The sequence below is a fragment of the Odocoileus virginianus genome, chromosome 5, assembly GCF_023699985.2.
Source record: "Odocoileus virginianus isolate 20LAN1187 ecotype Illinois chromosome 5, Ovbor_1.2, whole genome shotgun sequence".
Taxonomy (NCBI): Eukaryota; Metazoa; Chordata; class Mammalia; order Artiodactyla; family Cervidae; genus Odocoileus; species Odocoileus virginianus.
Genome location: NC_069678.1, coordinates 4,240,592 through 4,258,154, shown reverse-complemented (window position 1 = coordinate 4,258,154; position 17,563 = coordinate 4,240,592). Strand labels below are relative to the sequence as shown.

Below are 17,563 nucleotides of genomic sequence, written 5' to 3'. Positions count from 1 at the left end.
TTTCAGTAAAATACAACTCCCTGGTGTACAACACCCTGCAGTACTCTTGCCTGCGAAATCCCATGGATAGAGGAGCCTGGCGGGTTACAGTCCATGGGGCTGAAAAAGAGTCAGACGCAATTTAGTGACTAAACAACAACAATAGGGGCTGCTAGGTTTGAGATACCTTTGCTGTCATTTGTGTTCAGCCCATTCCATTTTAGGCCTTCTTCCCACTGTCATCCCTGACCCAAGTCTGATGGTTGCCTGAAAGAGTGAGTTCCTTCTGGTCCCTTATCCTTTATACTTGTGGAACTATTGATGCTTCACATACTAGAGAGAGCCACAGCACCTCCATGTAAAGACTTCCTGGGTATTCTTTACATTGTGCGTCACAGGAACTAATTATGACTGTAAAAGAAATTTACAGGCTTGTGTAACTCAGAAGTTCAAAGGATGAACTAGCTTTAGGTATAGCTGGGTTCACAGAGAAGCAATTTACTATGTGGCCAGTGATGCTGAAGCATCTGGCTTCCTCATTGCTTAGCCCTAAGGAAATGGCAACCCACTCCAGTATCCTTGCCTGGAAAACCTCATGGGCAGAGGAGCCTGGTGGGCTACAGTCCATGGGGTCACAAAGAGTCGGGCACCACTGAGCGACTAACAGTTACTAATACTTACTTACTCAGAGGTCCTAGTCATGTGTTTACATAGTCGTCACATGTTTTTCTAAAATTTGAAAATTTCATTTTCCCGCTTCCCAGGTGGCTCAATGGTAAAGAATCCACCTGCCAAAGCAGGAGACACAGGTTCAATCCCTGGGTCAGGAAGATCCCCTGGAGAAGCAACCCACTCCAGTATTCTTGCCTGAGAAATCCCATAGACAGAGGCGCCCAGTGGGCTATAGTTCATGGGGTTGCAAAGAGTCGGAGATGACTGAAGTGATGGAGTAAGTATGCATGGTTCAAGAGTATTGAGGGTTTAGGTCAAGCAACATATTTACTGTAATAAAGCAGGGAAGTTTTTGGTTAAGCAGTAGTAACAAGCAACTCTGGATGCCTGTGCATGTTCTGCTCCCTATGTTGGAACACTAGCCTTCTTCCCTGCTGGTTAAAGGCTCAGCTCTAACATTTGATCTAGAAACCATCCTTGACATACTTCCAGTCTCCCTCCCCTCACTTTGGTGCCCTTTCAGTGAACCCATGAACCCTTGAGGCTTTAGTTTGTCAGATAATTGTCAATGCTCACCTATCTCCCCACACCGGACTGTGTACTCATTGAGACAGGGATTCCAACTTATTTCTCCAAACCTCTAGCACCTAGTACAGGCTGTATTACATGGTAGTCCTTCAACAAATGTGTCTTTCATAAGCAAATGTGCCTCAAGTATTTTGCCTCAGACAGACAGGTGGAGTTTTTTGGACTCTCCTGACTTGTTTAGTCACCAAGTTGTGCCCAACTCATCTGCGACCCCATGGACTGTAACCCACCAGGCTCTTTTGTCTGTGGGATTTCCCAGGCAAGAATGGGAGTGGGTTGACATTTCCTTCTCCAGCGGATCTTTCCAACCCGTGGATGGAATCCAATCCGCATCTCCTGTATTGGCAGGCAGATCCTTTACCACTGAGCCAGCAAGGAAGCCCCTAACCTGATCCTTTATCAAGGTAAAGGATATCAACAAGTCAGCAGAGTCCAGAAAACTTCACCTGTCTGTCTGGGCATTTGCTTATGAAAGACACATTTGTTGAAGGACTACCATGTAATATAGCCTGTACTAGGTGCTAGAGGTTTGGAGAAATAAGTTGGAATCCCTGTCTCAATGAGCACACAGTCCGGTGCGGGGAGATAGGTGAGCATTGACAATTATCTGACAAACTGAAGCCTCAAGGGCTCATGGGTTAGGGGCTTCCTTGCTGGCTCAGTGGTAAAGGATCCGCTTTTAGTTAAAGGATCATTTATCCTTTAGTTACAGAGAGCTAACTTGAGAGTTTCATAACCTTGAACTTCAGCTTATCCCTGACCTCTAGGGAAAAAACTTTATAGAAGAATGCAAGAGTGGAAAGAGCTGGCCAAAACGTAGTAATTTTTCTACACATTAATGGTGATGTCATAATTTCTCCTATAACATCTTCCTTGGGGACCAGTTGAAACTAAGAAGGAACAGGTTATATAAGTAAATCAAAAGCCTCTTTTTGCATTCCAGCTATATTTTTTCTCTCTAGTATATGACTTCAGTTTCACTGAAAACAGAGCTAGATGGTGTATGTATGTATGTATGCTAATAGATGTATGTGTTAATAGATGTTAAATTATTTCAATAATGGAAAAGGTATGATTGAACAAATAGCTGTTAGACTGTAATACATAAGTGGATCTCAGTAACGGTCCTATAAATCTGAACCGTCGGGATAAATTTTGTTTTATTATGAACTTAATAATTCCTATTTCCTAAAATATTAATTTATATGGATTTATAAAAGGGAAATTCATCTGTCATTTTGGAATCTTGTCTATGTCTGGGTGTGTGCTCTGTCGTGTCTGACTCTTTTTGATCCCATGAACTATAGCCTGCTAGGGTCCTCTGTCCATGGGCTTTCCCAGGCAAGAATACTGGAGCAGGTTGCCATCTCCAGAGCTTCCCTAGTGCTCAGACAGTAAAGCGTCTGCCTACAGTGCAGGGGACCCAGGTTCAACCCCTGGGTCGGGAAGATCTCCTGGAGAAGGAAATGGCAACCCATTCCAGTGTTCTTACCTGGGAAATCCCATGGATGAAGGAATCTGGTAGGCTACAGTCCATGGGGTCGCAAAGAGTTGGACACAACTGAGCGACTTCACTTTCTTTCTTTCTTTCTTTCTTTCTTTCTTTCTCCAGGGGATCTTCCTGACCCAGGGATTGAACCCAGGTCTCCTGCATTGTAGGCAGATTCTTTACTATCTGAGTTATAGGGAAATGCCACTGCTCACATAGGCTCTGTTTCCTGTTGATTGCCTTCAGATGTGTGTTCATCTTGATACAACTCTGTCCACTTATTTGAAATTTGACCTTAACTTTCTCAAATGTCAGTCTATTTAAAAATTTTTATTTAATTATGAAAGTAATACAAACAGAGCACATGTGGAAAAACCATATGTAATACCATCTTAACACAACAGCTATCAGTTCAGTTCAGTTCAGTCACTCAGTTGTGTCCGACTCTTTGCAACCCCATGAACCGCAGCACACCAGGCCTCCCTGTCCATCACCAACTCCCAGAGTTTACTCAAACTCATGTCCATCAAGTCAGTGATGCTATCCAGCCATCTCATCCTCTGTTATCCCCTTCTCCTCCTGCCCCCAATCCCTCCCAGCATCAGGGTCTTTTCCAGTGAGTCAACTCTTCGCATGAGGTGGCCAAAGTATTGGAGTTTCAGCTTCAGCATCAGTCCTTCCGATGAACACCCAGGACTGATCTCTTTTAGGATGGACTGGTTGGATCTCCTTGCAGTCCAAGGGACTCTCAAGAGTCTTCTCCAACACAACAGTTAAAAGCATCAATTTTTTGGCGTTCAGCTTTCTTTACAGTACAACTCTCACATCCATACATGACTACTGGAAAAACCATAGCCTTGACTAGACAGACCTTTGTTGGTAAAGTAATGTTTCTGCTTTTTAATATGCTATCTAGGTTGGTCATAACTTTCCTTCCAAGGAGTAAGCGTCTTTTAATTTCATGGCTGCAATCACCATCTGCAGTGATTTTGGAGCCCAAAGAAATAAAAGTCTGCCACTGTTTCCCCATCTATTTGCCATGAAGTGATGAGACCAGATGCCATGATCTTAGTTTTCTGAATGTTGAGCTTTAAGCCAATTTTTTCACTGTCCTCTTTCACTTTCATCAAGAGGCTCTTTAGTTCCTCTTCACTTTCTGCCATAGGGTGATGTTATCTGCATATCTGAGGTTACTAATATTTCTCCTGGCAATCTTGATTCCAGCTTGTGCTTCCTCCAGCCCAGCATTTCTCATAATGTACTCTGCATATAAGTTAAATAAGCAGGGTGACAATACACAGCTTTGACGTACTCCTTTTCTTATTTGGAACCAGTCTGTTGTTCCACATCCAGTTCTAACTGTTGCTTCCTGACCTGCATATAGGTTTCTCAAGAGGCAGATCAGGTAGTCTGGTATTCCCATCTCTTTCAGAATTTTCCACAGTTTATTGTGATCCACACAGTCAAAGGCTTTGGCATAGTCAATAAAGCAGAAGTAGATGTATTTCTGGAACTCTCTTGCTTTTTCAATGATCCAGTGGATGTTGGCAATTTGATCTCTGGTTCCTCTGCCTTTTCTAAAACCAGCTTGAACACCTGGAAGTTCATGGTTCATGTATTGCTGAAGCCTGGCTTGGAGAATTTTGAGCATTACTTTACTAGCTTGTGAGATGAGTGCAATTGTGCGGTAGTTTGAGCATTCTTTGGGATTGCCTCTCTTTGGGATTAGAATGAAAACGGACCTTTTCCTGTCCTGTGGCCACTGCTGAGTTTTCCAAATTTGCTGGCATATTGAGTGCAGCACTTTCACAGCATCACCTTTCAGGATTTGAAATAGCTCAACTGGAATTCCATCACCTCCACTAGCTTTGTTCATAGTGATGCTTTCTAAGGCCCGCTTGACTTCACATTCCAGGATGTCTGACTCTAGGCGAGTGATCACACCATTGTGATTATCTGGGTCGTGAAGATCTTTTTTGTACAGTTCTCCTGTGTACTCTTGCCACCTCGTCTTAATATCTTCTGCTTCTGTTAGGTACATACCATTTCTGTCCTTTATCGAACCCATCTTTGCATGAAATGTTCCCTTGGTATCTCTAATTTTCTTGAAAAGATCTCTAGTCTTTTCCATTCTATTGTTTTCCTGTGTTTCTTTGCACTGATAGCTGAGGAAGGCTTTCTTATCTCTCCTTGCTATTCTTTGGAACTCTGCATTCAAATGGGAATATCTTTCCTTTTCTCCTTTGCTTTTCACTTCTCTTCTTTTCACAGCTATTTGTAAGGCCTCCTCAGACAACCATTTTGCCTTTTTGCATTTCTTTTCTACTAGGTTAAAGCAGGTTTCACGATTGATAAGTCTGTGGCTAACAACAGCTAGAGTCTTCTTCAAATATTCCCTTAAAATTTTTTATACACATACTTTTATATACTTGTAGTCATAATTTACGAATATATTTTTGACTTGCTTTTAAAGATCAACAAAACAATACTGATTCTTTTAAAAATCATTTCAGGGACTAGTCTCTAGAATGGAAACACACACTTTTTGATGCTTGTGTAGGATTACAGTAAGATAATCAACAGCATCATCAATGGCCTTAGAATTGCAGACTGCATTTGTAATAACCTCTAATTTAAGTAATGATGTTTTTACTCTCCTGAAGGAAAAGTGAATTTTGCAAAACAGGCAAGGGCAAGAGAGGGGGGACACAGGTAAGTCTTCTCCACCAGCTATGAGTCATACTTGTCTACTAGGTTAAAGCAGGTTTCATGATTGATATGACTGTGGTTAACAATTTGGTGTTGATCTAGATAATATTTATCCTTCAAGGATTATATAACTTGCTATTTCATTTAGAAATCAAATTTATTTCCCCTGATCTTTCCATGGAAAGTAATGACCTCAACAGTTGGAAACCCACGGGTTTCTTCTTTGGCTTACAGACAGGCTCAGCATTAGAAACTTATTCATAAAATTGGCACACTTTATAAAGACACATTGGGAAGGCAGGGAATTTTTTACATCTACTTTTCACAAGTGTCCAACACAAATCTCACTTTGGATTGGGCTGCCAGCCTGAATGGGTGAGAGGTGGCACATAACATTTTTATGTCTTTGTTTCACTTGGTGAATCAATGACAATGACTTCTTTTGTCATATGGTAGGTAGTTAGATATGCAGAACTTCTGGAAATAGTGCAGACTGGAATGTACTTTGAACCGTGCCAATGAATGAGGATTTTTTGTTTGATTTTTAGCTAAGGCTGACCTTTTGTCCCTGCCACTTAAGGGACTCCTTTCCAATTCCCAGTTATCACTAAGGATGTGTAGAGGGAATGACATCTTAATATCAAACACAATCTCAAAGTTGGAAGAGTATTTGTGTATCATATAAATTTTCTGTTCTTAATCACAACCCGGGGGCTTCCCTCATAGCTCAGTTGGTAAAGAATCTGCCTGCAATTCAGGTGACCGACCAGGGTTCAATTCCTGGGTCGGGAAGACTCCCCTGGAGAAGGAAATGGCAACCCACTCCAGTATTCTCGCCTGGAGAATCTCATGTACAGAGGAGCGTGGCAGGCTACAGCCCATGGGGTCGCAAGTCGGAGACAACTTGGCGACTAAACCACCATCACCAATCACAACATGGTTCTGAACACTATGGATAACAGAAATCAACTCAGGTTGCCTTTCAGGCTTAATTTAAACAATATGGTTGTCTTTTGGGGTTCTAGCACCTCCTCGTTTATACTTATTATCTCTTTTGCAGGAGCGGTGGTGGTGAGTGTGAAGGAGATGCTGGGAGAAGGTCTTTCAGAAACTGAACGACGACGAGGCTGCAGTCTTGTGGGGTCATATGGGCTGCTGCTGGAGACTCCTCAACCAGGACACCTAAATGAAAGGTCGCCATTTTAAACACAGAGCCAGGCACTTGGTTGATGCTCAACAGAGATGACTTGAGCCTCGGGTGCCCAACGACGTGCATAGGGGCTGCAAAGAAGTTGGAGACCCAGTCTTTGAGCCCTAAGGGATCAACAGTCCACAACTGAAGACATGATTTCCACAGAGCAAGATTAATCGTTAACCTTGGCCATCAGATTCTTTGAGTCCCAGTAATTTGATTGCAGCGAAGCCTTGGTGACCTGAACACTCCCCAGCCCCGCCCCAAACGCTCGGTCAGTCCCACGAATGACGCTGGCAAAGCCCGGCACGGGTGAAGTTATCACTGAAGCGCGGACTGGAGACCTTCTCCCCCCAAGCGCCCAGACGTCGGCGGCAGGACGCTTCCGGGGGGCGCGCCGTCGGCTGGCGGGAGGGCGGCGCTGGAGCCTGCAGCGGCGCGAGGCCGGAGCGCGGGCCGGGCGGGCCGGGGGAGGGGCGGCGGCGGGGCCGGGAGCGTGCGCGCGCACCTCACACTCCGCCGCCCGGGGACGCCCACTCGCGAGTTGGGGCCGGAGGCCGGCCCGCGCCATCCGTCCCACCCCCACACGCCGGCTCCTCTCCGGCGTGTGCCCAACGGTGAAGGCCCCCGGCTGCTCCGCGCTCTCGGGGCCTACAGTGCCACAGGGCGAGGACCGGGCCGCAGCCCCGCACCGCGTGGACGCGCTGCCTCTCCCGCAGCCGCCGCCACCGCCAGAGAGAGCAGCTGCGAACGACCCGAGGCTGCGCGGCGGAGGCCCCCACGGCGACCGGCGGTCGGGGAGGAAGGAGACGGAACTGACCTCTGCCCGCCTGAGGCGCGGCTGCTCCCGCGCGCCCGGGGCCGCCGCCGCCCCCGGGCTGAGGGAGGAATGAGCAGGCGCCTGCCCCGGGCTCTCGGACCTGAGGGCCGCGGCTCGGCTGCTTCTTACGCCTCCGGGCTGCGGAGGCTCGGTCGCCGGGCCCGGGTGCGGCGGGGTCAGCGGCGGCCTCTCTGGGGGAGTCGGCCCCGGGGTTAACTTAACCGGCCGCCGAGAGGAGGAGGAGCCGGGCGGGGGCGGTCGACGCACCTCCCCTCCCCCAGCACACGCAGGGGCTTCTCAGTGGCCGCGGAGGAGGAAGTTCCGCTCGCTGACAGATCCGAGCGGTAGCAACAGCGGCCGCGGCTGGGAGGGCGCAGGTATTTTGGACGCGAATGCCCTTCGCGCCGACTGTCGAGGGGGCGACGTCGGAGCTGTCGCCTGCCCTCGGAGCCGGGGGGAAGGGTCGGGAGGCGCGGGCGTAGGAGCCCTCTTTCCTGCTTTTCACCCAGCGTCGCTCTTTTGGCTTCGCGCTGAGGCGGGAGACCCCTCCTCTCTGTTGGCCGACTTCCGAAGAGCCCCTTGTTTTTCCACCACTGAGATTAACAAATTCTCCAGTCGAAGCATCAGAGGAGCCCAAGTGAACCTTCTACAACTCCTCGGATCACGTCAGTCTCCCTTTTGGGGCGGGAGACCACGTTGGAGCATCTCCAGGAGGTGCAGGAATGGAAGAGCCCACCTTGCATCCTTTCTGCGGTGTTGCTAGCCTGATCTACCCTTGGGAATGAAGAGGAGACTTGTAATCACCCGGTGAGGTACCGAAAGCCAGATGGCAAAGAAAAATATCACAGGACTTAACCTAGTGATCGTTTTGGGGCCACACGCGTTTCTGCATGTAATTGATTGAGCGTGAAAGAGGTGCCCTATTGAAAAGCACAACAGTCCTTTAAGAGGAGAAAAATTGGATTTTCCCATTTTTGCCAAGATTCCGAAGACTGTTCAATGTATCGTACGTTTGATATAAGATGAGAACTTTATAAAATATTTTGCCCAAGAGCTTAAACGATGACTACCCCAGCGCTGCTACCCCTCTCTGGACGAAGGATACCTCCTCTGAACCTGGGGCCGCCTTCCTTCCCGCATCACAGGGCTACCTTGAGACTTTCTGAGAAGTTTATCCTCCTCCTTATTCTAAGTGCCTTCATCACCCTGTGTTTTGGGGCATTCTTCTTTCTTCCAGACTCTTCAAAACACAAACGCTTTGATCTGGGTTTGGAAGATGTGTTAATTCCTCATGTAGATGCTGGCAAAGGGGCGAAACACTCTGGAATCTTCCTGATCCATGGACCAGATGAGCATAGACACAGGTTTGTTTATTTCAGAAGTTCTGGTATTAACGTTTGGCAGAGCGAGGTATGGTTTATTGCATCAGATCTGTTATTTTTGGGCAGTTAAATGTAACTTTCCCTGAGTTGTGAGAGCTGTATTGTGATTTCACAGCTAGTTAAATAGAGAACCACAAACTGGAAGGACTCCAGAGCCCCATCCAAAGTCCAGCTCCTTCCTTTTATGTAGGAGGAACATTTGTGTTCAGGGGTGTTGGGTCTGATGTGAACAGTTGGGAGTGGAGGTATGAAAACTTAGCTGAAGAAATAGTGAAATAGGCCGTGCCTTCATTTCTTAAGAAGGTGTTGCTTTATGTCACTGTGCCACCCTGTGAAATGGATCCATGGAATCCGGACATCTATGGATTTGTTGTCTCTCAAAGGGCTCTCGTTCTCTGGCTGGTAGTTAACCTCAGCAGTGAAGCTTAAGCATTTTGGTAGAACAGGCACAGGCACAGTAGATGTATTTTGGTGCTCTGTGTGGAATCAGTTAAGTTAAAGATCTCACTGAATCTTAAGTCACTCACTTTGTGAGTCTTGTAGACAAGATTTGGTTATGTTTTTAAATATAATTTTGTTCTGACCTTTTTCTTCCCCCTTCTTTGTGGAAGGTACTGTGTGTCAAGTAACTCTTGAAATTTGCTTAATTAAAGGGTTTTCACATTCTTTCCAGTCACTAAATCTGAAGTGAGCTCTTGGGAGAATGTATCCAAATTAGGATAAAATGGGAGCTCTAGCTCTCTTTAAATATTTTATTGTATCAAAAGAAGAATCTAGGAAAGTAGTTTTGCTTTCTTCAAACCTACAGTTTTGTTTTCTTTTTTTCCCCTGCTCCATCTTTCCCCATTTGCTCCATTTCTTAAATTAATTTTTGAGTATGTTTGAAAAAAAAAAGGCTTATATTCCGTTCTCAACTGATGTTAAACTTTTCCTCAAGCACAAAGTTTTCGAAAAAGCTTGTTGAGCAAATGTTATCTGAAGTTAAATACTTTAGGAAAATGGACTGTTGTAATGAGAGCTGATTTTTCCTTTTTCTCAGTCTAGTTCTTTGCTTGCTGTTTCTTTGACTTTTGGCTGAACCTTATGGAGTAGTTACTTCTAAAATTGTTTCATACCATTTGTCTGTAACCAAATTAATTTGCAATTTTTGCCATCATCTTCAACTTTTGTACTCTTTAAATTTGTTTCTTTTATTTTGTCCTTTGCTCTTTGTGGCTTTGAGAAAAATCTGATGTGACCTGTGAAATATGTTGCTGAAAAATTAACACTGAAAGTACTGCTTTCCTTGAAAACCTTATTTCCCATAGTATTTATAATGATAAGTATTTTTTTTTAAAAAAGATGCTAAGACTGACTTCATAGTTCTTTGACGCCACAAATTAACATTATTTAACTTTCTTATAGTTATCTGTCATATACTTAACAGTTTCCTTTATATTTTAAACTGGTTTAAAGGTTAAGAAATGTGGCACATTCTAGTTTAAAAATGTTCACATAGAAAAATTATGTTAAGTGGAGTTTCAATTTCAAATTTGAATGAAAATACATATATGTGCAATATGTGCATTTTTTCCCACATTTTAAAAACCTATTTAAATCTCTTAAAACAAGAACTCTTAAATTTATATAGCCCTTGAATACATATGCTTTTTGTTTCGCTGTACAAAACTGTTGGATTTCTGAGTTTGGAGTGAGAGATTGGTTACTGAATTCTCTTAACAAGGTTATGGCGAGTGAGCCAAATCTTAGGTTTTGGGTAGTAAGAGTCTGGACGACAAATCATTTATGGGAGACGCTTATTCAGATCTGTTTGGTTCTTGAGTTTTGGAAAGCACGAATTGGGATAGAGTTCAGGTGTTGAGGGATCCCTTTATTATATCTGAGCATGTTTTATGTGGTAAGTCAGTTTATTTTTATATTGATTGTCACCATATCTGGAAACAGTTTATAGTTACAAGTAATTTTTCTAATTTGAGCAACAAAATACATTCCAAATAGTATATCATTCAAATAATCAGATTTCAATGTAAAATATGAAACATTAATGTGTAAACTTTAATGTTGTTGTTCAGTGACTTGGTTGTGTCCGACTCTTTGCCACCCTGTGGACTACAGCACCAGGCTTTTCTGTCCTTCACTACCTCCCACAGTTTGCTCAAACTCTTGTCCATTGAGTCGATGATGCCATCCAACCATCTCATCCTGTCTGTTAAAATGCTGTCTTTCTGAATTAACATTAACATATTTAAAAGTAATTCAGGATGATGGCATTTTAAGATACACTTGGTACTAAGTTCATGCCTATTTTGGATGTGGTCAAAGGATCATCTTTCCTAGTTGAGAAAATACAAATGATGATTTATCTTAATTTTGTGTGTGTGGAGAAGAGTGCAGGATAGAGGGATGAGGAGCCTTACTTTAATGGAGAAGTAATGAAAAATAAATCTTGGCCATTATTTCTTATTCACAGTATTTAACAGATACTTGTTGAATTGACTTTTCTTAATTACTTAGTTTAGTGTAGTAGTTAGGTGCTTAAGCTCTGGAGTCAGACTGCATGGATTCATACCCTAGTTTGTCATTGATTAAATATGTGATTTGGAACAGATTTTCAAACTCTGTGCTTTAGTTGCTTCCTCTGGATTACAGATTGTTTTATTGAACGAGATATAGTGCATGCAAAGTGCTCAGTGTAGTTTCTAGCATTTAGTAAATGCTCAGTAAATATTAGCAATTATTTTTAATAATTATATTTTGAGTATTTTAATTCGGAGTCTACTTACATGTACCTTTAAATATTGTACATGTTTCTGAAAAGTTGGGTGCAGATTAATTTTTAAAAGTGCACCAGAACCTTATTATCTAAAGGAATATTTTATCATCAAATTATTTTGCAATCAATGTGTATTGCATGTCTGCTGTGTATTGGGCCCTGCTTTTATGTCACTTCCCTCTTAGGGGGAGGGGTGGGAAGGGATGACAGACATTAAATGGACAAGTTTATTTTTTGGGTGTGATGAGTGTTACAAGATGTATTGTGTTGTCAGAACACATAATGATGTGAGTTAGCTTGTGGAGTGGGGAATAGGCAGTGGGAGGAGGGAGGCTTTTTGAGGAAACAACTGCTCAGAAGCTTACAAGTAGGAGATTGCTAAGTCAGGTAGAGTTATGGGTGAAAAAAAAGATCGAAGCAGAGAACACGACATGTGTGAGAGCCCTAAGTAGTATTACTGTCGAACCCAAGTTCATGTGCCTGATGCACAATGAGGCCGAGCAAACGTTGAGTTTGGAGTAAAGTTCACTGCAGGGGCCAGGCAAAGAGAATGGGACAACTCATGCTCCAAAGACTCAAACTGCCTGGTAATTTTCAGGGAAGCGTTTTCATAGACAAAAGTTCTGGGGAGAGGGCTGTAGGGTGTGTGACTTCCTCTGAATCTGTTGGTGGTGAGGTAACAGGGTGGTGTTCTAGGAATCTCAGTCATCAGCATTCTGATTCCCACCAATTAGGGTTGGAGCCAGAACATGCTTGTGTTCAGCCTGGAGATACTGTCTTCATCCTGGATGGAGGCCCTAGTTGTGTCAGAACTTGGAGGTATGTGTCATATTGTTATGCACCTCCCTGAGGAGGATCACTGCTGTGTTCTTTCTTTCTGCTGTTCCCTCACTTCCCTGGTCAGTAACTGAATCTGCCCTGTGGACTTAGGAAAGGTCTTGGAGGTGGAAAGCCTTTTTCCTACAAACAAGGACTGGGACACAGAAAAGGGTTTTGTGCCCTGGAGGGCTGTGCAGAATCGTGGTTGGTTTCAGCACTGTCGAGGATCTGAGAAATACTCAGTGTGGCTAGTGTGGCTCATATAGAGATTAGTGGTGTGGGGCTAGGGGAAGAGACTAGGTGAGGAGTCATATTCGGCTTCCTTATTGTTTGAAAAGTTTGAATGAGTTGCCAGCGTTGACATATCAGGGAAATTTCACACACAGTCCGGATTTCGAATTTCTTTTGTAAAAGTAGAGGATATAGCAACATCCAAGCCTGTATTTTCAGGTGGAAATGCTCAGCTGGATCCAGGCAGCTGCTCCTCCTTCTAGAGGGGCATTGGCTCCTCATTTTGTGCCACTCAGTTAAGTTGCCAGATAAGTAAATTTAATGGATCAATATTAAACCTGGTTGTTGTTGAGTTTGGAATCCCTAGGCAGAATTCCATAGAGTTTTTAGTCAAGTATTTTGATCTTAAGTACTGTGGGAAGTCATTGAAGAGTTTTCTTTGAAGCAAGAAAATGTCATAATCATTTAATATTTAAAAAATATAAATGATCACTTACACTGGGTTGGAGGGGAACAGGAGGAAATGTAGTGAAATCAGTTAGGAGAGCATAGGTCACAGAGAATATTGGTATAGACTACAGTGGTGAAAGTGGAGGAGAGAAATTAGTGGAGAAAAGTACTTGATTCAAGAGACATTCAAACTGTTAAGTTGCATGGAAATTGGTGGTTGGTTGAATGTGGAAGTAGTCTCGGATAACTGTTTCTGAGAGACATGGTTATGGATTGCTAAGAAATATACACTATATTTAATGAATACTTTTTATAATTGATGTTACATGAATTTAAGATAAAGTATTTTCCTGAGAAAACCTATATGGTCCCTCCCATTAAGTGGTTCATAAGTAATACAGAGTTTTCAAGCAATATATACTTTCCAGACGATAATGACATAGAATGATGTATCATTTGATGTTCATGGTACATGTTTAGCATCTGTGATTTTAAAGTAACCAAAACATTTAGCTAGTGGTTATAGTATACATGAAATATTGTAAATATACACTGATATATGTAAAGTATCATGTTCATAATTTGTGTATATAACAGGCCTATCTGATAAGAATTTTACTTATTAATTTTCACTTTTGACCCTGACATTTGTTTTATATGTTGGCATTATATAAGTGGGCTTTGTGTTTTTGTTTTTTGAAATATTTATTTGAACTACCAATAAATTTCATCCTCCAGTCAAAATTTTGCAAGTATAAATTGAATTCTTGCGGTTGGGTGTATGTTAACTTCTGATAGTTTGCTCAAAAGGAAAGAACACAAGATCTGGAGTCAGAAGGACTTAAAGTTGCATCTTGGTTTTACTAACTAGCTGTGTGACATTGTACTAGACAGAATCACTTTAAACCTGAGTTGGACAATATCATAGTCACTAATGTCATGTGCCTTTGAACGTGACATATGGCTAGTCCAGATTGTAGCATGTTGTAGTGAGAGTTCCTCAAGTTTTTCAGGTTATGTTTGTATTTTTGGCTTGATTCACTTTACTTTTCTGTTGCAGGAGTAGAGATTTTATATATTTCACCATCAGGAGTTTAGCTTTCTTATTACCTCTCCTCACCTCATCTCTCATGCCTCCTCTCCCTGCATCCTGTTCCTTATTTAGGGCTTACTGCTTCTGTTTTAGAGAGGTTGCAGTATATTTTCCCTAATTGTCTTGTGGTTATTTTTCCTACTTCCCTTTTTTTGGCTGTTGTTCAGTCAATCAGTCGTGTCTGACTCTTTGTGACCCCGTGGACTGCAGCATGCCAGGCTTCCCTGTCCATCACCAAATCCCCAAGCTTGCATGTCCATTGAGTCTGTGATGCCATCCAACCATCTCGTCTCCTTCTGCCTTCAGTCTTTCCCAGCATTAGGGTCTTCTCTAATGAATTGGCTCTTCACATCAGGTGGCCAAAGTATTGGAGCTTCAGCTTCAGCATCAGTCCTTCCAATGAATATTCAGGACTGATTTTCTATAGGATTGACTGGTTGGATCTCCTTGCAGTCCAAAGGACTCTCAAGAATCTTCTCCAACACCACAGTTCAAAAGCAGCACTTCTTCGGCGTTCACCTTCTTTATGGTCCAACTCTCACATCCATACATGACTGCTGGAAAAACTTTAGCTTTGGTTATTTGAACCTTTGTTGGCAAAGTAATGTCTCTGCTTTTTAATATGCTGTCTAGGTTTGACATAGCTTCTCTTTCAAGGAGCAAGTGTCTTTTAATTTCATGGCTGCAGTCACCATCTGCAGTGATTTTAGAGCCCAAGAAAATAGTCTGTCATTGTTTGCATTGTTTCCCCATGTATTTGCCATGAAATGATGGGACTGGGTGCCATGATCTTCATTTTTTAATTGTTGAGTTATAAGCCAACTTTGTCACTCTCCTCTTTCACTTTGATCAAGAGGCTCTTTAGTTCCTTTTTGCTTTCTGTCATAAGGGTAGCATATCTGCATATCTAAGGTTATTGATATTTCTCTTGGCAATCTTAATTTCAGCTTCTGCTTCATCCAGCCTGGCATTCCACATGATGTACTCTGCTCATAAGTTAAATAAGCAAGGTGACAATATATAGCCTTGACATATTCTTTTCCCACTTTGGAACAGTCTGTTGTTCCATGTCCTGTTCTAACTGTTGCTTCTTGAGCTGCATACAGGTTTCTCAGGAGGCAGGTCAGGTGGTCTGGTATTCCCGTCTCTTTCAGAATTTTCCAGTTTGTTGTGATCCACACAGTCAAAGGATTTAGCATAGTCAAAGAAGCAGAAGTAGATGTTCTTCTGGAATTCTCTTGGTTTTTCTGTGATCCAGTGGATGTTGGCAATTTGATCTCTGGTTCTTCTGTGTTTCCTGAATCCAGCTTGAACATCTGGAAGTTCACGGTTCACATGCTGTTGAAGCCTGGCTTGGATAATTTTGAGTATTATTTTACTAGTGTGTGAGATGAGTGCAATTGTGCAGTAATTTGAACATTCTTTGGCAGTGCCTTTCTTTGGGATTGGAATGAATTCTGACCTTTCCCAGTCCTGTGGCTAGTGGCTGAATTTTCTAAATTTGCTGGTCTATTGAATGGAACACTTTAACAGCATCCAGCATCATCTCTTAGGATTTGAAGTAGCTCAGCTGGAATCCCATCACCTCCACTAGCTTTGTTTATAGTGATGCTTCCTAAGGCCCACTTCCCTTTACTCAGATGTGAATAAGGTAAGATCAATTTATACCTGACATTTATCAATAATCTGTGGTGTAGATGTCTTTGATGCTTTTTTTTTTTTGGATCTGCTTATATATTGAGTGAATACCCGTTTGAGCTCCATAGTTGGAGGACAGAGTGATTTACATAGCTTTCAGTCTCTTTTCTTCTGTTCTAATCTCTTTAGTCCTCTCAACTTGTAGCACTAGAGTAGATTTCACAATTTTGGGTACAGTTGACATCATAGAGAGCTACTGAGATTCTTCTTGTTCTCTTACCAGCTAGAATACAGTTTTTCATTCTGCTTCCCCTATCCTCCAGGAGTTGTTCTCTGATCTAGCCTAGCTAGTTAGATAATAAGGTAAGAACTGGGAAGATACTGTGGGGAAGGCAAGTTGAACAGTGCTCTGACGACATGAAGGTTTCTGTCCCATTTTATGATTAGGTCTTTCTGAGATAAGTTACAGTTGGGGTGATGTAGTTTGAATATTTTTTGTTTAATGAGTAAGATATGGTTATAAGTTACTGAAGAATACTTCCAGATTCTGACATGATGGCTCTTATTTCTTTGATATCCTAGGTTTTATTCTTTTCTGCATCTTTCATAATTATTAATAGTAATTTGAAAGAGACTGTATTTTGGAGCTGCTTACCAGATGACATTTGTGTACTCTTATTTAGAGTCTAATTTTGATCCTAAGCAAAGTGACCGTGACTTTGCTTTTACATTACAAAATCAGTTATAAAATCAGTATGTTTTTCATTTTTCTCAGAAATGAATAAAGAGCTAGTATGGTATGATTAAAATGCAGAATGCCAAGGTATAAGTCCTGATTTTCATGTTGGTCAGCATGTACTAGAAATTGCTTGCTGTTCAGTGCCCCAGAAGTTGAATGTTAATAAGTAAGCATTATTTATTAGATGAAGTTAAATGTTTTAAGGAAATAAAATTTGTTCAAATATAGTTTATTTGCTGTAAGCTATAATAACCATTCCAAAGTTTCTTTTTGGTTTTATAACAAGTGTTTTAAGGTTATGAAATGTTTATTTACTCTTATTTATTAATATTTCTTTTGATTTTTCTTCCTAATGGATACTAATGGATCAAACATACAATCTCAGAATATTCCTTCCATATTATTAATATTTACATAGACTTATGTAGCATCTATAAAATTAATATGTAGTCTAAGATTAAATTTGTCATCATTATTTAGTATTATAAATCTGTGCTTGAATTACTTTGATTTGCATTTAATCTTGTTTTGTAATAATGCTCTCTGATCTATAGCTTTCTGGTTAATATTAATTTACCCATTAACATCTAAGATTGCCAACACCCAAGAATGAGTGACTTTCATTTTCACAGACAAATTTATTCCTTTACTTTTCCTGCCTTTAAGCAGTCTTTTTGCCATGTACTTTTATCTTTCTCATATATTGTCTGTGATTGCATATTTACAGTCATTCGCTTACATGTTGCTTCCAACAGAACATGGGTTCCTTGTAAGCGGATGATTGTCTTTTAATTATTTTTGTCTCTCCAATGCTTAATGTTCATTTGACCCTTAATGAAAGTATGTATATATTTTAAAAATTGAATTGTAGTTGATTCACAGTGTTGTGTTAGTTTAGTTTCTGGTGTACAGCAAAGTGATTCAGTTTTTTATATATATATTCTTTTCTATTATGGTTTAGTACAGTATATTGAACATAGGTCCCTGTG

The 17,563-nt window shown here is 41.8% G+C and overlaps 1 protein-coding gene across 2 annotated transcripts in view; it reads left to right on the top strand.

Annotated features, from left to right (window-relative positions):
* The first annotated feature begins 7,672 nt into the window (after window positions 1-7,672).
* The window catches only part of MAN1A2 (mannosidase alpha class 1A member 2), a 153,145-nt gene continuing 143,254 nt past the window's right edge, over window positions 7,673-17,563 (top strand). The window contains exon 1 of one of the 2 annotated variants that reach the window (XM_070467237.1): window positions 7,673-8,813. In XM_070467237.1, the coding sequence (XP_070323338.1) occupies window positions 8,512-8,813 (302 nt within the window). In that variant the 5' untranslated portion in view covers window positions 7,673-8,511. Of the gene's footprint in view, window positions 8,814-12,139; window positions 12,424-17,563 lie in introns of those variants that run through there. The other variant, XM_070467238.1, reaches the window with a different exon arrangement.